We start from the raw sequence: 21,609 nt of genomic DNA, 5'->3' as shown, positions 1-21,609 counted from the left end.
CCGACCCCACTTAGTGGGACTAAGACTTGGTTTTGTTGTTGTTGTCGTTTGTTGTTGTTTTGTTTTTTCAACAGTTGTTCACTCTTAATTGGCTTTTAACTTGGTTCCATATGATGATTTGTAAAACAAATTCTGCCTAGGCCTAGTGACCCCATTGGATTTTAGATGGAGTCAAAGTCGGTCACGTGCCAAAAAAACTAGGGACGTAATAGGTTATATTAGGAAAACCTTTAGATTATTGGAATATATAAGAGTTAGGCAACTTTTCTACATAGCCTCGAGTATTCAAAGCAATTGTTTGTCATGGTATTGATGTAGGGTGGGAAGCAGCCATTGGATGGATCAATTTGATTGTATTTGGAGGCTAATTCCAAAGAATAGTGTCATGGTCTTGCTATGTCCTAAACTCAAATGTTCTAGGCTTTATTAAGTTATATGTTTTATGTGGAGTTTTATTCATATACAAGTGTGGTTTAGGATCGCTTTGTAGTTCTTTAATTTTAGTTTCCCACACATGCACTAGTTGTTTGTATTGCTGTAAGGAGTAAGACTACTCTATAAGCATGAGCTTGTGATGATGATATCAACATAAAAAACTAGAAGTACCATACGTGTCTCATTTTGATTGAAAAAGTTAGTCATCAGAATGGTACTGTACAAATGTGATATCACTTTTCTAAAGTTTTCAAATCTAATGAATTAGATTTCGATTTCAATGGTTTCAATTCACAGATATTTTGATCTAACTTTTTTTTTTTTTCAATTTCAATTTTAAAAAATGATGAAATCTTGTAGTAAATGGTGGAAATTTACAATGAAACTTTGGAAATGTTAAAATAGATGGTCATGCATAATTTGGAATCAAGGTAATATTTAAAAAATGCATACATGAAAATGCATATTGCAAAGGAAGCAAAGAAGTTAAAAAAAAAAATTTATTAAATCATTACAAATATCATGAGGCATTCATTTAATGATTTAAGATTACTAAATGATCATTTTATATAATTACATTACCAATAATTATCATACATTTAATACCATGGTTTCTTTTACTGAACTCTTTTTCTCTCTTTAATAATATTCTTTCTTTATAAAATAAAAATACATTTAATACCATAGGAGTTTGTTTGTGGCTCAAAATCATCTCCTATTCCTATCGATGGGATTTTGAGATGACATATATGTTTATAATAATCACTCTATATCATATAATTTCCAAAGTAATGAGTATAGGTTTATATGTGTTTCTTGCTCCTCCATGGCTATGTGATTCATCAAAGTTTCTAATGGTCCTTAAGAATTTCTACTAGCATCGTTGTCTTCTTGCATGTCTTGTTGGCTGTGCATATACGTATGATTGCCCTACTTGTCCATATCCATATGGTTGCCTATTTTCCTATAATCATCAGCATGACACAAGGAGAATCTTATAACATTGCCAAACACAGGCCCAAAAAAGAGATCAAATTACCTTCAAGTTATAGTAATGTTGAACAATTTTGTCATTCTAATCCTATTGGATATGCTTTGACGGTTGCACAAGAAATCAATGAAATTGGAGAATTGTAACATATTCAAAAGCAATTTCTTGTGTTGATTTGGCTAAGTGGTTAGTGGCTATGCACGATGAGATTGAGTCTTTACTCAAGAATCACACTTGGGAATTAATAAAACCTCCCAAGGGAAAGAAGATTGTAGGTTGCAAATGAGTCCTTAAGAAAAAAGAAGGTATTTTAGGAGGTGAGGATGCAAGGTACAAGGCACTATTAGTTGCTAAAGGTTATAGTCAAGTTATAGAAGTAGATTTTAATGATGTTTTCTCTTTTGATGTTAAACATGTGTCTATATGTGTATTATTATTTCTCGTCGCTATGCATGATTTGGAATTGGAGCAACTAGATGTTAAAATAGCTTTTCTACATGGTAAACTTGAGGAAAAGATTTTCATGCGCCAGCTTGAGGGTTTTATTATTGATGAAAAAGAAGACCATGTTTGTTTATTAAGAAGATTGTTATATGAATTAATGCAATGTCCTCATCAATGGTTTAGAAAGTTCGACTCATTTATGTTGGACAACAGTTATTGAAGGAGTGAGTGTGATAGTTGTGTGTACTTTTGTTTACTTATTGTTATATGTTGATGACATGTTTATTGCTTCTAAAGATAAATTTGATATCAGCGTGTTAAAGGACCAGCTTGTTGGGGAATTTGAAAAGAAGGATTGTTGTATTTTTACAAAAAAAAAAAAAAAAATTGTTGAAAAAGTTCTAGGGTGTTTTGGTATGACAAATGCCAAACCAATTAACACTCCACTTGTTGCTCATTTCCAACTATCAATTGTTTTGTCGCCACAATTAGACATAGAAAATTTTAAGGAATTCTAGTGCAGTTGGAAGTCTAATGTATGCTATGATTTGTATCTATCCAGATATTTCTCATGTCGTTAGTGTTTTGGGCAGGTACATGGCTTACAAAGGTAAAGAGCATTGGCAAGCGGTAAATGGATACGTCAATATTTAAGAGATACTTCTGATTCTTGTTTAGAATTTGAAAGACATAAGTCGAGTGCTACTGGTTATGTTGATTCAAATTTTTGCTAGGGATCTTAACAAGAAAATAACCATTACTGGCTATGTGTTTGCTCTCGGAGGATGTGTCATAAGTTGGAAGGCAAGGCTACAACATATTACATTATCCAATATCGAGGCAAAAAACATGGCCATCACAAAGGCATTCAAAGTATCTATTTGTTTAAAGGGTTTGATTGGTAAACTTACATCTTGTTGGGACAAGATTATAATTCATTATGACAGCCAGAGTGTTATACATTTGAATAAGGATCCAATGTTTCATGAAAGAACAAAACATATTGATGCCAAGTATCATTTTGTTTGTGATATTATTTCAAAAGGGAAAATTATGGTAAAGAAAATTAGTACTATTGATAATTACAAATATGTTGACAAAATCTCTAGCATCAGGTAAGTTCAAGCATTGCATGGTGTCACGAGCTAAGCTTGTTCAAGGCATTATGCTTGCCTATGACCGCTTGCCTCATGTGTTTGGGATGGGTTTCCATCATGTAAATACTAGTGTAGGGTTATTTTCCAGTATTTATTTCATTGTAAGCCAAATAAGGCAGTATGACTCCTCAGTCACTTTGATGTTTCCTAGTGCCAGAGTGAGAATAGCCCAGAAAACTCTTTAGAGGAGGGTGAGTGTTCATCAGTCATTGTAAAACTCACTAGCAATTGTCAACGTGCTAAGCATACTTGCCTCCCTTGCTAACTACACCATGTCAACAGCGGATTTGTTAATGAATTATGGTTGCTTCAATGTTTATTGCTTGCTTGCCACGACTTTCATAAATTGATTACTGTTTTCGCTGCTATTTGAATGAATGTTAATGGAAGTGCTTCGTGAATGAATGTTGGTAAATGATAGGCTGGCTAGTTAAACAAAAGTGCTTTAGCTAGCGCCGCATGGCCCTTCACAAGGGTGTGAAAATAGTCGAACCGTGACACGTGGACTTGATTGGAATCTTCAATTCATGAAATATGCCCATGGGGGCATAAGATGAACAAGATGGAACAAGAAAATGATCATTCATATGTGAGGGGAAGATTTTTACTAGTTTTCCCATGCCTTGGTCAATGCATTCATGCTTCACAATAAATCTCTCGTTCAAGATAGCAGTTATTGTAATAAATTGAGAGTTTATTCTGTCATTAAAGAAAAGAATTTTTTTTTTTTTTTTTTTTTTTGTATTGGAAGAAAGAAAATTAAAGAGTTGACCTCAAGGAGACTTAATTTGCATCCCTGATTTGAGGGAGAATTGATTTGATTTGATTTGAGAGGGAGTTACTATTAATGGGGTATATGTAATTATGTAGAGGCACCTTTGTGAGTTTTTGGAAAGTGTGTTAAGGAGTATAACATCTTAGATGCTCTTGTATTCTATCTCTTCCCAATAGTGAAGTTCTTTTGCCATCTTCACCCATGGATGTAAGTTATATGCCGAACCACATAAATCTTATGTCCATTCTCTTGCATTTCTCTTTTATTATTCACTTACTTCCTTAATTGTCATCCTTGCCAATCCTAGCATTTTAATTTGGTGTTTTTTTTTAATATACATTCTTCTTTCTTTGAAAGAATTTGATTATGGTAATCTTATTCGTGGGGAATTATATGCATTTTTTAAATTTTGGATTGTCACTGTCACTAAAATATCCTTTTTTTTGCTATCTGGACATTGTCCTGCTTTGGTTGCATTGATCTTTTCTTCTGTCTCTTACGTTTTATGCATCCTTTTTTTAATGTTTCCATATGTCTTCTTTGTATTTTATTTTATTTTTTTCAACTTGATCCCATCCTTACTGGCTTTTTCACTATATTGTTATACTTGCATTTCTTCAATATTCTTGCACAATGCCAAAAAAAAAGCTGTGTTTAACATAAATTTCCCACTCTCTTAGAAGTTAGAATCGGTTTTGTTTAGATGAGACTAATTTTGAACACTTGTTTTGTACTTTTCAGCTGTTGGAATATTTCAAAGCAAGCAAACCTTGGGTCCCTTCAGATTTATATTCAAGACCAAAGTCTTCTAAGAGAAAGCCATGTGAATTTTCGGCCGAGGAGCTGGAGCATGAGCTTTTTCAGCTATTTTTAACAACTAGATTTGAGCCAAGGTATGTGCCCAGAGACATATATCTGAATTATTTCTGATTAGGTTGAAATCCAACTGAACAGAAAGGTTGCATAGCCTGAACGGAGAAAAAAAAGTGGTCTAGCTATTTAATTCTTATCCTTCTAGTATGTTGTAGGGTGTAGGAAAATATTCGCATCCTCTTCTAGTATGTTGTAGGGCGTAGGCAAATATTCAGGGCATATTATATTAATAGATTAGAACAAACATTTTGTGGTTAATGAATAAGGACTTGTATGGTTTACAATTAGATATTTCAGAGAGAACAATATTTTCATTAATAATTTTCCCTTTTGGTTCTGAAAATTGATTGCCTTTTCCTTGATTTGGGTTGTTGCCAGAGCTCGGAAATTTTTTTTTCTCGTGGATTCACATTTAGTGCCATAACCTAAAGGAAAAGTTTCACTCTATGAGAGGTGGAAATTGACTTAAAGAAGAAAACTACTGCACATGTATATACTGAAACTTTTAGTATATAGCCATAGATAAGCATGTGTATAAATTTATGGCTATTATCTCATAATAATAAAACACCTACTGTTACCCTGTGGTTTCTCAAAAGGTGGTGACAAGAAGAGTTGAAAATTTTATTTTATTTTCCTCTTCACCCCACTTCATCCTCCTAGCATTTTTAATTGAAAAGGTTATTGTGCCTCTCGTAAGCATTGGTCTACGTCTATGTTTATCATCTGATAAAACATCTATCATTCTGCAGTGGTTGCTCATAACATGGTGACAGGAAGAGGTCATGCTTTTATCTTATTTTCCCTGTGTACTTTCTACCTCATCTTCCTATTCTCTCTTTCAATTGAGAAAGTAAGTGATGCTTTACCTCAACCAGCCAACCAGCCATGAAAATGATGGATGGTCTCTACCTTATCTTCCTATTTTTTCTCTTTCAATTGAGAAAGTAAGTGATGCCTTTCCTCAACCAGCCATAAAAAGGACAGATAATTTGTTTTTTCTTAAATAATGAAACTATAGTCTGTTTTTTCTTAAATAATGAAACTGCTTATGGCACTTCTCTGCATTCTCTAAGCTGGATTTTGGTACCTCTGAGGAGATTGAATGGGAAAAGTACTTTTAAGGACTCTTTGTTATGCTAACTAGTTTCCATTTTTAACCTCGTACCTTTCTTATGGTTGAATATGCTTGCATGATTTGTCCTTGGACCATTATCAGTTGAACTCCCAATTAGCTATATGCAAAAATTTTCTCCCAAGACCATGACCACATAGTAATTGGTATTCATATTTTTCTCATGATGTTCCAGTTTTGAGGCTGGTATTGCTGCTGATAGCTGGTTGGCATTTATGGATCGCTTTCTAACATTGGAAGATGACTGTGTTTCTGAAAAAGAAACTTTAAAGAGGAACATGCTTCAACTGGTTGACATATACTATTGTGCTTTAGATGCACCTAAATCTGGATTAAAGGTTAGTTCTGTGATTGCGTCTTTCAGTTGTAAACTTGGATTTCTATAGGTAAAAAAGCTGTCTTTCGATGTGCATACTTAATTTCCACGTGGAGAATTATGATAATATCCTGCAATTACTTTGCCATACTTCTTGCAAATCTACTTTGTCTGGTTGAAGTGCGTAGATGTTCAGGATGGGTGAGCCAGTGAGCATTGTTCGATTTAAGTCAGTAACTATAACACCAAAATAAGACCTTTCTTTGTTGATTTGGAGAAATTATAAACCAAAACCAAGCTGTAACCCGACCAAACCATGAACTATAAAGCCAATGGTGATGATTGATGGCTTGGGTTATTTTGGTATTGTTTAGGTTTTAAAGTTTTAATTAAATTGGGTGTGCAAAGCGAGTCAATATATAATAATTAATAAATCACTCCAGAACATTTAGTCTTATGAAAAAACTCAATAGACTATGATTAAAAAATGCATTATCTCATCAAGATCAAGTTAAGACTTTACGACATAGAGCAGAACTCTAAATATAATAAAAAATTGACTGATCTCCAAACATGAAAGTAATGAACCATAAAAGTTGGTGCAGTATTGTTAGCACACATACTGTCTTAAAGATAAAGGTAATCAATATATATGAGTACTAGTTTGGCAGTTTGGGTCAGTTTTTACATCATCCTAACTGCAACCTGACCCAGAAACCCTGGTTTTTAAAATTTTTTATACTATAACTGAACTGACGTTTTTAAAAACCAACTCAAAATGCTTGGTCAGTCTTGCTGGTTTAACACAAACAGATGCTCACCTTGACACTTCAGCCTGGCTTTGTTTTCAGTTTTGCAATAAATCAGACTTACTCAGTTACTTGCCAGCTTCTGTGAGAATCATTGCACTTGTCATGAACAGTCTACAAATAAAAAATATGTAAAAAAGTAAAAAAAATAAAATATAAAAGAACAGATTAAGGCTATTTAACATATCTGTCAGGTGTAACGTGGCAGACCCCAGATAAAAGGAGTCAATTTTGTGGAGTGTTGATATTTAAGTTTAGTGTATGTTTTGTCAAAATTCTGGCTCTCCATAAGCAGACTATTATTGTCCTAGCTAGATTAAAGTTTCGATATTTACAATCTGGACTGGTGTTCAATACAAAACACCACTTGTATGCTCAGGAGTGAAGATTTGTTCACTAGCAAATCAGGGCCAAAAATATTCCATTGTTGATTAATCTCATGTACCACAAATGCTGAATTGCTGAAATGATTCTGGCAGGTAAAACCCTTGAATCTTGCCCAGAAATATTGATATTTGCATGAGGTCTAATGAAATATTTTACCTTTGTCAAACTGAATTGCCAACTCAAAACAACCGCAGCTGAATTACCTGCTCAAAAAATTGAGTTGGTTTATACATATTTGGGTGTTAAGTTCTTTATTTTAGTTTAGTTTTAGATTTTCAACAAAATGTTCTAATTTTTCAGTGGAACTCTGAAGTTCAAAACCCTTGCTTGCACTCCAAAGTCAGCATAAGATCCAGAATGTCAATTGAGTCAAGTGCATCAACTTCCTCTACATCATCCCACTGCTTGTTGAGCTCATCACCTGACTTGTACATTTAAGTTGGTGGATAGGTGAATGAAAAGCATGAGCAACATAAGATCAAAAATAAAAGAACTCTATTGAGCAGGAGCCTTTTAGATGCCAATTACTTTGTTTTTACCTAATATTAAGAAGCTTAACAATAGTGGGCTGGTTATTATTGTGTTGAAGAAATTGTAAGTCATTCAACAGGTTTTGTACAAAAAAGGCAGCCTAGTGCACAAAGCTCCCGCGAATGCAGGGTCCGGGGAAGGGGCAGACCACAATGGTCTATAGAACGCAGTTTTACCTTGTATTTTTGTAAGAGATTGTTTTCGTACCTCAAACACGTGAACGTGGGATCCGGGGAAGGGGTGGACCACAATGGGTCTATAGTATGCAGCCTTACCTTGCATTTTTGCAAGAGGCTGTTTCATATCAAGAGCTTTTGTACTTGATATATGAAAATTAATGCAAAATTGAAAAATAATCAGTTAAAAAACACGTATGCTACTTAATCTTTCTGAACCAAAAAAAATAAAAGAAGAGATAAAATAAATATAATCTGTTTTTTATGATATCCCTCGTGTATATTCTGTATTGCTAATATATTGATGATTATGGTACTTACTGGAAATTTTTCCTTTAAATTACTGCTCCAGTTGATTTCTGCACCATCCCTCTTACCTATCTCTCGTCTCCTTTTGAAAAAAGATTACTGTTCCAGAGAAACTGAAGGCCAAAAGATTTCCACATTTCATGGGAAATAAGCGTGAAACTTATAGATCCACCTCTATTCTGGGTGAAATTTACAATGGTGTGGAGTATTTCCAAAAGAATATTACGGCAACAAAAGGTATGGATTCTCTCAATCAAGAGTGCAGTTATTTTTACTCGTCCATACTGCCTTTCTTGAATCTTTCCTACATATTTGCTGATTTATCCTTGTACATGAACTGCTTGTTGAATTTTTTTTTTCTTTTTTTTTAGTTAAATAAATTGGTTATTTATTTATTCATTTTTGTTCTTGGCAGTAGAGATAATATGCATGTTCTTATGTTATAGATTCAGATGTTTGGACGCTTCCTTGTTTCGGTTGTGAAGTCCCCAACATTTACCTAAACCTGTGGAAGGAGCATTATGACCAATACAGATGTGAAATGACTGATGCCCTTAAGCATGACGATGAAATCAAAGATGTATTGGCTGATAAAGTGACACAAAAGTATAAGCAGGTGGTTTATCAATCCATCCTTTGCTTAAGGGCATGTAGTTGCATCATGTGCCCCTAGAATAATCCTTTTCCTGTCTGCTGTTTTACAAAAAAATTTCCTGTTTAGTGCAGTTATTATATGGGACTGCAGATTTTGAAGACAGTCCAAAGATTACAGAGCAGATCTATGAGGAAGCCCTTGCCATCTATCAAATCACCTACGAACATGCTAGAAGGCAAGGAGCTGTGAGATACTGCGGCTTTGCTTGGAAAGTGGCAGGTTCAGCCCTCTGCAGGCTATACATCATCAAGCAAGGAGACAGGTCCCTTCTCTGCTCTCCTTCTGTCCTAAGGGAAGTCTTCAATTGTAAAAATTCCCTAGCGTAACATGAAATAAGATGACTTTGTTGTATATATGGGTGACGTAAAATAATTCCACCCTCAAAAAATTCATTTATAATATCTCCCTTCTCTTTAATCTTTCATTCTTTAATTAGTTTATCCATCATTACATGCCTTTAGGAAAATTATCAAAAAAAAAAACCTTCTAAAATCTACTGGTTAATTTTACTCATAAAATAAACCTTCTGATAGTTGGTTTCTTTTTTTTGTATTATGCATTGGGTTTTCACGTGTCCGTTTTACGGTCCATGTGACTAATCTCGCACCCTTTGAAGCCGACCCCACAACTCCAAAGGGAGGTAAATTTCAGAAATCTAGAGGTGGAAACAAACCTGAGAGGGTTTGAACACTTGACCTTGTGAGAGGTACTCCTGTAACTCGCACTATCACTTGAACTACACCCTGTGTGGATTTTCTGATAGTTGGTTTTTAGTTAATCATTAAGTATATGTGAAAAAATGAACCATCTTTAAAAAAATCTTCATTTTAAAATGATAATTTAATAAATTAAATTAAAAAATTAGTCAGTTGAAAATTGAGTAAGCATATAGGAGACCTATCTAGTATCCAAATTGATAACTCCAATTAGTCTAAACGTTTTTGAGTTGACATTAGTGTGATAAAATAATTTTATTATTATTTTAATTTTAAAAAAAAATATATGAAAAATAAAAATTATTAATAAATCATAAAAAAGTACTTAGTGATTATAATGTTACAAAATGTTTGTTAGCTTTATTTTTCATAAAAATTTAATGAAGTGCATTATGAACCAAATCAAAATACTTAAGCATGGTGCTATAAAAATGTAAATTAAAATGTCAAAATTTGTACTTCATTTATTGATATTATAAAGTTAAATGTTAGTTCTTTTTGTGTAAAATATAAATGATAACTAGATGAAGAAACTTCAAATTTTTATTAATTGGTTGTCCTTTGTTTGAACTAGTTTATCAATTTTTTTTCTAATTTTATCCAAGTTATTATGTTATTCAATATTCAATGAAGGTGAATCTAAATTTGACCAATTGGTCAATTCAAGTCAATTTTTAAGTTATATTGTACTTTTAAAGGCATGTTTAATTATTTAAATTGCATGAAAGATATAGAAAACAAATATTTTGGAACATTATAATTATCTAAGTATTTTTTTCCAAAATTATTACGATTATTTTTTTATATTTTAAAATTTTTAAATAATAATTAATTATCATGCTCATGTCAAGGAATTGATTCGAACCGCATACCCAATCCCAATTCACTAATAAATTAAGTTTTCAAAACATATTGAATTTAACAAACTAATTTCCTTTCCTATCATAATATAAATTTTAATTTTTTTATATAATTTAAACTATTGACTAGCCTAAGCTTCTTTTTTTTTTTTTTCAGAAAATTAAATTTCATGGGGTTCTATAATTTTTAAAAATTCAAGGGTGGAACTATTTATTTAAAAAACTTAGGAGGTGTTTGTTGAACCATATGAGAATAATTCTCTGAATCCTTGCAAAGGAGAGAATTCTTGACCCTCAGCTCGATGAATTGCCGACCAAATTTTAGTCTATACTCAATTTTTTTGTATGACTGCATATGTATACAAAGGGGTAGGCCCAAAGCCCAACCAACCACCCCAAGTGCTCAAAGGCACAACCAAATAAATCCCAATAAATGTCTCTTCAAGAAAACTGAAGGACTTGTAAGGGTCTGTTTAGTTAAGTTTCTGAATATAATGTGAGATGCAAGAAATATAAAGTAAAAAATGCGTTTGGTTATTTAATATTGTAAATAATTATTTTTGAGATTGTTTTTCGAACAATTCTTTGAATTTTTAAAAGATGTTTGTAAGTGCAAATAAGAAAAATATTAGGGTATGTTTAGTTGAATAAAATATTTTTATTTTATTTTTTAGTTTTTGAATAATTATATAAATTTTAGCTTATTTTTAAATTTTTCAAGATTTTTAGCAAAAGGATAAAAAATAATAATAAGAATTTGTTTGAATGCTTAAAAAAATTTTGTATTTTTCATTTTCAGATTTTAAAATAATTACAAAAAAAAAAACAACCTATTTGTTCATATTCTTTATTCTGGTTATCTAAAATTAATTTTGTTGCAAATTTAAAATTTTTCAGTTAGAGAGGGAGAAAGGGAGAGGAATAGAGAGAAAAATCTAGGTAGCAATTCCTTGCAACATACAACCCACCTTCTTTTAGGTATTAAGGGCGTGTTTCGTTTACAGGTGAGGCTAAGAATTCTTAGCCCATCTTTGGTGCACTATAATGATTAAATAAGACTAGCTAAGAAAAGACAGCCATTTTATGTGGAAGAGCGTTGGTCAATTCCTCCCCATTAGCTAGCCCTAACTAACTAGAAAAAGATATTAAATAAACAATGATGCCCCCTACCCAATCCTCTTTCTTAGCACTTGAATCCATTAGAAGTGTCCTCATCAGTCCTTCTTTGTTTTGTTTTGTTTTTTTTTTTTTTTTTTTCTGGAAAATGATTTTGAACAACAAAGCAAACGACATTGTCCACAAGCTACTTTTGATTAAAACATATTTATCAACCTTAGATTGAAACCGAAATTCTACAAACTGACTCTAGATTTTGAAAATTCATTCTTTGAATGTCGAAACTCAAATGCAATCATTTCATTATTTACAACCTTCACTACCTAGAAAATTTATGGATCCCGATTTATTTGTGTCCAGGAACTACCAAGCCTCACCTATATCAACAATCTATGCAATCTCATCTTCGTAGTTGGTGGTTATTGTTGTAACTCAACCCGCAAAACAAAAAAGACGCTTGCTCAATTCCACCCTTATCTCCAATACCACCATGTCATCCCGCATTAGTAATGCCACCATCAGTTATGTTTAAAACACGAATAGCCTTGGACCTAGTCATCCAGGTGCATAGCTTCATAAGCTTGAGTATCTTTGAGGCCACGAATGCCATGGTTGCTCGTAAGTGTTTGTAGGATTCTTGGTCGTGTCTCAAATTAGTATGTTGATTATGAGAATGGATGTGCATATGCATGTTGTAACGACCTGCCTATTTTTCCATATATTTTTTTCATATATAACAACATACATAATAACCTTGTAAACCTGCTTATAACTTGGACTAATCATGATCAACTCGGACCCATGAGTACCGAGGAAATACCTGTCATACATCTCTGATACCTATGCAGCGGAAAACATAAATTACATACATACCATCCAATCAGTCACAATACTAGAATTTTACTAAATCTGTCATATATACACAAACATACATCCCAAAAAGACCAAAAAGTATCCTAGGGCCATAACCCAAAATCCATCAGACCCTAACTCACTCACTTACCCTACAAAGCTCGACCAATCTCTACTGTCCCAGAGCTCGGTCCGCTCTTCTACCTGGATTTCCTGAAATGTTTGTATGGTTGGGGTGAGACACCTCTCAGTAAGGAAGATAAATTAATATTAATGTGTGGTAACATGAATATTTTTCGTGATATATATATAAACAGTACATAATTCATATATGATATAAATAGTTGTATCGTATTGGAATAAAACATGATTTAACATAACATAGTTTAACATACTAAACTCTTGTACTGAAAAATCATCTTATATAATCATATCATACTTGAATTATTACCCAGGATAGATAGATAGTTAGCTATCGTCATGTCTTACCCCCCACATGACAAGGTTGTGCAGCCCAAAGGAGAGACCTAGCAAGGGCTGGCCGACCATGCTAAGTCAAACATAGGTGTGTGAGTACGATAGGCTTGTTCCACCTATGCCTGACTACTATGGGAATTACGACACTCCCATAAAGCCACAACGACTGCAATCTCCCACACTCTACATAAGATGTGTGGTAGCACTAAGGTAAATGTGAACATACAGCTACGATATCGTGCTTCCTGAAACTAAACTAAGTTATCCGAGTTGTGATAACATATAATACATTTCATGATATTGAACATAGCAGTTTCATATTTCAGAGTAAAACATGACATGATAATATTTTCTTGAATCTTGACATAACATGCATAATTACGGCATTTTATGTCGTCATATCATAACGTAAAAATCATGACACCAGCACCGGCATAACATGGCGTACTTGTACATGAAAATCTTGCACTTGTTAACATGATATTCTTAAAACCATAGTTTTTGTACTGTTTTTATGGTTTTCCTAAAAATTGTTATAACATGCTTATCTTGAAAAAATCATAATATTTCAATATAACAAAATTTTCATGAAAATATTATACTCATGTCACACAAATGTGAGTAGCCTCATAAACTCATAATTTGTTCTGAAATCATATTTCCTTATAAAATATGTTAAAAGCATTTCCCTATTCAACAACAGTATTATTAAACATAGTTATATAACATACATATTTTCCTGAAAAAAAAAATGATGTATAATAATAAATAATTTTATGAAAAATATTGACTTAATTTATCCCTATACTTGACTTACTGAGAAGCCTACAAACTTAACCAAACCTACTCCTGTGGTGTTCCTAGCTCAACACCCTGAAATTACATTTTCTCCAACAAAACTTCAATATTATTCTATGTAAAGCATTTTCCTCAATCCAGAAATATCAAATACCTTATAAAACTTAAAATACCCAACTTAACCAGATGTTGGAATGGTGCCCAAGTTGACCTAACCAATAAACTACTCCAATAGACTTGTAGAGAATCTTCTCCCAGGAATAGCGTGACGGCTTCCGATCGTTGAATCGGCGAGAATCGAAGCCAGAAATAAAGAGAAAAGGTAGAGGAGATGAGGTTTAGAGAAAGAGAGAGAGAGAGAAAGAGGATTTCATGCAAAATTTTATGCTGAAATCCCGAGGTTAGTGTATTTATTAAGTACTGACTCGTCGACGAGACACGTCACCTAGTCGATGAGTTCGTGAAGGGAGATCGTCGACAAACTAGTAACCCTCGTTGATGAACTTCAGGCTTCGTCAAACCCCCTCTTGGTAAGTTCTCGTCAACAAGACACGAGTCCACGTCGATGAGCCCAAGAAGTCTGTTTGTCGACGAGCACTCTGCACTCATCGACGAGACCCTGCTGAATCCCCATTTTGAAAAATATTTTTCTCTCCTTTCTTTTATTATTTAATTACTATAATTCTCGGTGTTCCGCTGACGTATCCTTACACCTTCTAGAACATCATCCACATCTATAAAGGATGTTTCAGACTCTATAGATGTTGTTATGTGTCTATCTTTGTACATCACATTTTCATCAAAACTCGCATCTCTGCTTCTGATCACCTTTTTGTTTTCATCATTCCAAATGTACCCATATTCATCTCCACCATAACCGATGAAGGTGCATTTTCGGGATTTCGGATCTAGCTTATTCCTGACATAATCATTGATATGTACATATGCAACACAACCAAAAACTCTCAGATGTGAAAGTTTTACCTCTTTGTTGCTTCATACTTCTTCTGGTAGATTATAGTCTGATGGTACTGATGAACTCTTGTTAATCAAATAAGCTGCTATGTTGACTGCTTCTGCCCAAAACATCTTTGGCAAGCCTGGCTGCATACACATGCTTGTGGCTTTTTATGACAATGTTCTGTTCATCCGTTCGGCTATATCGTTGTGTTGAGGCATACCTGGCACAGTTTTTTCTATTTTGATATCATGCTCATTGCAGAATTTCTTAAACTCGGTGTTATCATACTCACCACCGTTATCTGTTCTCAGCTTCTTGATTTTCAAACCAATTTCAATTTCTACCATTTCTTTCCAAATTTTAAAAGCATCAAAAACATCAGATTTATATTTCAGGAAATAAACTCATACCTTCCGTGAATGATCGTCAATAAATGTTACGAAGTAATGCTTCCCACCTATGGATGAAATGGTCGTTGGTCCCCATACATCTAAATGGACTAGCTCAAGTACTGATGTTTGTCTTGAAACTGGCCATCTTTTGTTTCCCAAATATACAATCCTCACATATGCTAATCTTCACTGACTGTAAGTCACTCAACTTAGCCTTTGAGTGCATCACCTTGAGTCCCTTCTCACTTAGTGTTCGAGTCGTTGATGTCATATGTTGATATCATCATTTCCTGTAACAACTGTAATGGACATGCATGCATTAGGAGTTACATAAAGAGTACCACTTTTCTTACCTCGTGCAATCGTCAGTGCACCCTTCGAAATCTTCCATTCATCACCAATGAAAGTTGTGTTATATCCTTCATCTGCCAGCTGACCAACTAAGATCAAGTTCTTCCTTAGGTCTGGAATATATCTGACATCTCTCAGCTTCCATACTGACCCATTCATTTTGATCTTCATTGTCCCCTTGCTGGCAATGTCGCAAGGTTGATCATTGCCAAGATATACTTTACCAAAATTAGCTAATGTATACTCCTCTTAACAATCTCTGCTGCAAGTGGCATAGAATGAAGCTCTAGATTCTAACACCCAAGACTCATTTTTGCTCTCCGAAGAGCATATCAACATATCATCATTTTTTGAAGCAACATTTGCTTCTGTCTTTGACTTTGTCTCATATTCTTTCTTCAGAATTTTGCACAGGTTCTTGTAATGACTAGTTTTTCCACAATTCCAACACTCAATAATTTTTGTGCCTTGAGAACCTGTGTCCTGAGAACCTCTAAGATTTCTAGATTTAGACCGCCTAGGCCTAGATCTTCCACGGTTGTTTGATCGTCCATGTTTGTTTCCTCTGCCTCGACTTTCCATGTTCAAGGCTGAACTCGAAGTGAAACCATGGTTTGACTGCATTCTGATTTCTTCCATCAAAATCATACTGACGACCTTATCGTATACAAGCTTTGATTTCCCTACGGAGCTACTAATTGCAGTAATAACACCATTCCAACTTTCGGCCAACTGACTGAGAATCAATAGGGCACAAATCTCACTATCAAATGTAATCCCAACTGAGACGAGTTGATTCGACAACTCGTTAAAATTATTCAAATGTCTACTAAAACTTTTACCTGTAGACATGGTCATAATAAATAATCTTTTCATAAGATACCTTGTTAGCAGCTGACGGCTGCTTGTACATGTTAGAAAGTGCATCAATTAGAGACTTTGTGGATGATATATGCTTGATGTTAAATGCTACAGATTTTGACAACGTCATTCTGATGGCTCCAAGAGCTTTCAATCAAGTAACTCTCACTCATCCTTGTTCATAGATGCTGGCTTACCCTTTAGTGGTAAGTGCAACTCCTTTTCGAAACAAATAATCTGTATCTTCTAGAAACCGAAATTGTTGTCGTTGAACATCTTGATCTTTGAGCTCTTTTCGTTCAACATCTCGATTCGCTGATTTAGAGATGGAATCAGCTCAAATGGATAACACGATTGGATCCGGAACGGTCAAAAACCTTAGGAATGTTCAAGTCGTCGAAAAACGGACCCAAAATGACTCTGAAAAGCCCGATCAAATATCAAGTCAAACCTGGTCAATGGTGCTGACGTGGCGCTGGCGTGGTACGTGTGGGGTCCACTGCTGACATGGTGCTAACATGGCACTATGGGCCCACTTTCTATCAGATTCTATGGGTTCCACTGTGGGTCCCACTGGTGACGTGGCGCTGACTCAGCACATCACTAGCTCGCTGACTTGGACGGGCCGGGTATGGATCCTAGTCGGGGTCTGGAGCAGGTTGCTGGGTCGGTTCGAAGGTTTTCGGGTCGGGTCGAGGCGGCTAGGCAAGGAAGACGCATGATGCGCGTGCAAGGCACGTGGCCGGCAGGTCACTAACGCGTGATGGCGCGTGAGAACACGGACCACTCCGGCGAAGCGCGTGTTGGTGCGTATGCTTCCGTCCGAACTCCTTTTGAGCTCCGGTTTGCACCATTGGCTTTGTCTCGACAAGGTGAACGTGATGGTGGCCTCAAAATTTAATTTTAAGCCATTAGACAGAACTCTGATTTCAGTGAAAACTCTAATCTGGCATTTTTGCTCCAACCAGGCTCTGATATCACTTGTTAGGACCTTGTGAGCAACCACAAAAATTGAGACACCATAAATTTATGTGGTTCGGTCAAGATCGACCTACGTCCACAGAGCACATCACAGCGATTCACTTAAACTGCTGGAAAAGAAAATACAATCTCTTAGGCCTCTCTTCTCTCTTCGTTACACTCTCTTCTTCCTCTCTGTTTTTCTTTGCACATACCATCTCTCCACAGCTCAAGTAGCCGGTAATCAATCACAATAAATTACAATAAATCAAATTTGAGGAATTACATTCATCTAAATTAAATGACCGCGGATAACAGCTCACAAACGCGTCTCCAGCTTGCAGATCACAGCTCACGTCTCCTGGCTCCAGCACAACAGCAAGCCCAATTGCACTCAAGGTTGATCATCACTCACTCGAAAGGTCACACACTAACTCTTTTTTCCTCTCATCTCACCAAGAAGCACTAAGGGGGTTCACTAGGATTTCTTCTTTTTACATCCCTCAACCACATCACATCAAAAATGAAACAAATAGAGAAACATTCGAGAAGAGCAAAGGCAATATGCAACACAAACAAACAGTCTTCACATCCCTATTTTCAATCTATCTCAACCTACAAAGCAAGTCCATGAACACCAAGACAAACCACAATCAATTTGTGCCTTCCCGAAACATGTATAAGAGCTTAATCCCTTAAAATGGCCTCCATTCTTCAAGTCTAGCCAAAGCACCCATTTCACAGCTAAAGAAAGGTGAGTTGGGCCTCTAAAATAAACCCTAAAAGAACTTCCCCTCCCCTCTCTTGTTCACTCTAGTGCTCCCTACTCCTAACATCACCAATGATCGTTGCCGCCAATCCACACAACATGCTCCCTCTACCCAACGCTGCCACCGCTACTGCCCCACCACCTTTGGCATAGCCGGCACTCCCTTTCCCTCTCTCTTGCAGATGCTTCAAACAAAAAAGCCTAAAGGAATGAGTCATTCATCGGGCTTCCCCTATCACTGAGTTCCTCTATTTTTCTCTCTGTTGAAGAGAGTGAATCTTGAATATGCTTTCAAAATTCATAAATGTGCAAAAAATGGCAATGGAAATGAGTCATGATACCTTTAGTAATGATTCTTTGCTTTTTTTTTTTTTTTTTTTTTCAATTTTTGGTGATGAAATATTGTGAAGGTGGTTGCAGTGGACATGCTTGACATGAAATGAAGGAACAAATGGAGCTGGTGATAGAGACCAAGAATGCGATAAATGATGCGGCGAAGGCAGGGCTGTGTGTCACGGTCCGACTATTTTCACACCCTTGTGAAGGGTCGTGCAGCGCTAACTAAAGCACTCTTGTTTTAACTAGTCAGCATATCGTTTACCAAAATTCATCCACGACGCACTTTAATTAACATTCATTCAGATAGCAGCGGAAATAGTAATCAATTCATGAAAGTCGTGGCAAGCAAGCAGTAAATATTGAAGCAAACGTAATTCATTAACAAATCCTCCGTTGACATGGTGTACTTAGCGAGGGAGGCAAGTAGGCTAAGCACGTTGACAATTGCTAGTGAGTTTTACAATGACTAATGAACACTCACCCTCCCCTAAAGAGGTTTTTATGTAATTATCATCATGGCACTAGGAAACATCAAAGTGACCGAGGAGTCATACTGGCTTATTTGGCTTACAAAGACTCTACTAGTAGAAAATAACCCTACACTAGTATTTACATGATGGAAACTCATCCTAAGCACACAAGATAAGTGGTCACAGGCAAGCATAATGCCCTGAACAAGCTTAGCTCGTGACATTCTCTCTCACTTATGCGGTCAATGTCCTCGTAGACTTTTGGCAATAGATACACTTCAAATTTGTTCACGAATGGTTGAATATCTTCTGCAGAAATCCAGCTGATTTCTTTGTCATCAAAGCATTTCCACTTCACTAGGAACTTCTGCCGCTTCTTCCTTGAGGATATGAACTTTCTGTTTGCAAGGATCTCTTCAACGACATGTCTATTAAGTTGCACTATCTTCAACTCTGCTCTGTTGAACTGACTTCTGCTCAGGTAATTGGTGTTGGTTTTGAATGGCTTAAGGCAGCTGATATGAAACTGCGATCTTCTCTCCTGATCTGCCTACTTCTTCATCTGCTTAGAAGCTTTCTCCAGATAGTCTTGGGCAAACTCTACATTCAGTCTCCATTCTCTGGTGAAGATGCACACCTTGGGACTCTTTCGTCTGTACGGCTCGCCCACTGTGTGAGGTAACAGCGGCAACTGGCCTGTAACAAGCTCAAAAGGGCTCTTGTTGGTTGTTGAGCGCCTTTGGGCATTGCCACAGAATGGAGCCACATCAAGTAGTTGCACGCCATTCTTCTGGTTGTCATTGACGAAATGACACAAGTACTTATCTAACAGCTCTCTGAATCTCTTCATATGTCCGTTTGTCTATCGATGATAACTCGAAGAGATGTTAAGATGTGACCTGAATATCCTGAAAAACTCTGTCAAGAAGTTGTCAGTGAACATTAAATCTTGGTCACAAATAATAACTTGGGGAACACCCCAATGTTTCACAATAGTCACAAGGAACAATTGTGTCGTCTCCTCTACTGAACTGTACTTTGGTGCGGCCATGAAAGTATCATACTTCTTCCGCTCCCCCTTGTCTTGTTGGCAAGTGAGACAAGTTTTGGTATAATCAACCACGTCATCCCGCGTGTGCGGCCAATAATACCTTCCCAGTAGTCCTGTCATTGGAGTCATTCTCCACGAATACCCCTCAACAAACTTCTTGTAGTAACTAGTAAGGCAAAGAAAGGAACGCAACTCCTTTACTGTCGTGGGGATCTTCCGTTCTTGAATCATCCTTACCTTCTCCATACCCCTCCGGATATGACCTTGTTCAACCACTTAACCAAGGAATTTGTTGTTTCGCCAAGCGAAAGAGAAATTCTCCTTCTTCACATTCAGACTGTTTCCCCTCAGCCTATCGAACACCTTCCGTAGATGCTCTTCATGTTTCCTCTGAAACAACACCGATGCTCCCAACGGTGTTTTGGAAGGGCGAACACATCCCGCTTCCAATTCATCAAGTTGTTTCCCCAACTTTACTATCTCTCGAGGCGCAATCCGACATGGCCTTTTAGCAGGTGGTTTCACTCCTGATAACAACTCGATCTCATCCTCCACAGTCCGTCGTGAGGGCAAATTGTGAGGCAGCTTATCCGGCAACACCTCCTTATACTCATCCAACATCGCTTGGATGGTCGTAGGCTCCAACTCTTGGCCTACATCTTTGTCTACCACCATCGTGGTTAGATGTGTCTGCTCACCCTTACCCAATCCTTCATTGAGTAGTATGGCTTAAAGGGACTTCTCGTCGTCTTCTTTCATTGCAACGACTTGCACCATGCACGAGTGATCTCCCATTAGACATAGGGAACCAGCCGAAGGCATCAGCACTGCCCTCATCCCCCTTAGGAACTTCATTCCTAGAATGACTGGAAAGTCATCCAATGGCACCACTGTGAAATTCGCATGACCTTCCCACTATCCAAGCTTCACAGTAACTTGCTTGGCTACTCCCAAAGTAGGCTGGGCTACAGAGTTAACTGCTTTCATGCGTCCTGTATCCTTCTCTAAGGATAAGTTGAGTCTCTATGCTTCCAACTGCGAAACAAAATTATGAGTAGCCCCCGTATCCACCATAGCGCGAGTACTCTTCCCATTTATCCTCGAGTCCACAAACATTAACTCTTTTGCTCGTGTAACTTTTGGTGTTTTGGCCTGCTTTTCCAATGCGTTCACCAGCCGCACTGAACCCACCCTCGAGGCATCATCCTCTTCGCCATCGTCTTCCACTGCCTGCTCTGCAATGGAAGCTTGTAAAGCATTAAGTGATGCTTTGTGAGGGCACTCAAAAACTCTATGAGACCCACTACACAAGTAGCACGAAATTCTACTCTTCCCCTTTCCATTAGGTGTGTTGAACACTTGAGACGACGAAGTTTCCTTTGAGATTGATGATTTAGAGTCGGCTCCCCCACTCTTGAGTTTGTCATTCTTGAAAGACTTTCCACTGTTTCCCTCTCTACCAAACCGTTTGGACAAAGCAGTATCATCACCAGTGTAGTCAGTCAAGCGTTCTACAGCCGCTTATGCAGTTGACAAGTCTTGAACTCTTTGCCTATTAAGTTCAGTTCTTGCCCACGGTTTCATCCCCTCAAGAAAATAAAACAACTAGTCCTTCTCCGACATATCCCGAATATCCAACATTA

General features: G+C 36.4%; 1 protein-coding gene across 3 annotated transcripts in view; it reads left to right on the top strand.

Moving 5' to 3' along the window:
• LOC131158292 (probable RNA-dependent RNA polymerase 5) overlaps positions 1 to 9,410 on the top strand; it is a 155,708-nt gene extending 146,298 nt beyond the window's left edge. For 2 of the 3 annotated variants that reach the window (XM_058113054.1, XM_058113052.1), the window contains 5 exons: positions 4,544 to 4,695; positions 5,986 to 6,148; positions 8,434 to 8,575; positions 8,785 to 8,954; positions 9,065 to 9,410. In XM_058113054.1, coding sequence (XP_057969037.1) covers positions 4,544 to 4,695; positions 5,986 to 6,148; positions 8,434 to 8,575; positions 8,785 to 8,954; positions 9,065 to 9,319 — 882 coding nt within the window. In that variant the 3' untranslated portion in view covers positions 9,320 to 9,410. Of the gene's footprint in view, positions 1 to 4,543; positions 4,696 to 5,985; positions 6,149 to 8,433; positions 8,576 to 8,784; positions 8,955 to 9,064 lie in introns of those variants that run through there. The other variant, XR_009137442.1, reaches the window with a different exon arrangement.
• The last annotated feature ends 12,199 nt before the right edge of the window (positions 9,411 to 21,609 follow it).

Source organism: Malania oleifera, chromosome 6, assembly GCF_029873635.1.
Source record: "Malania oleifera isolate guangnan ecotype guangnan chromosome 6, ASM2987363v1, whole genome shotgun sequence".
Lineage (NCBI taxonomy): Eukaryota > Viridiplantae > Streptophyta > Magnoliopsida > Santalales > Ximeniaceae > Malania > Malania oleifera.
The sequence above is the reverse complement of the archived record's forward strand: the minus strand, read 5'-3'. Positions and strand labels throughout refer to the sequence as shown.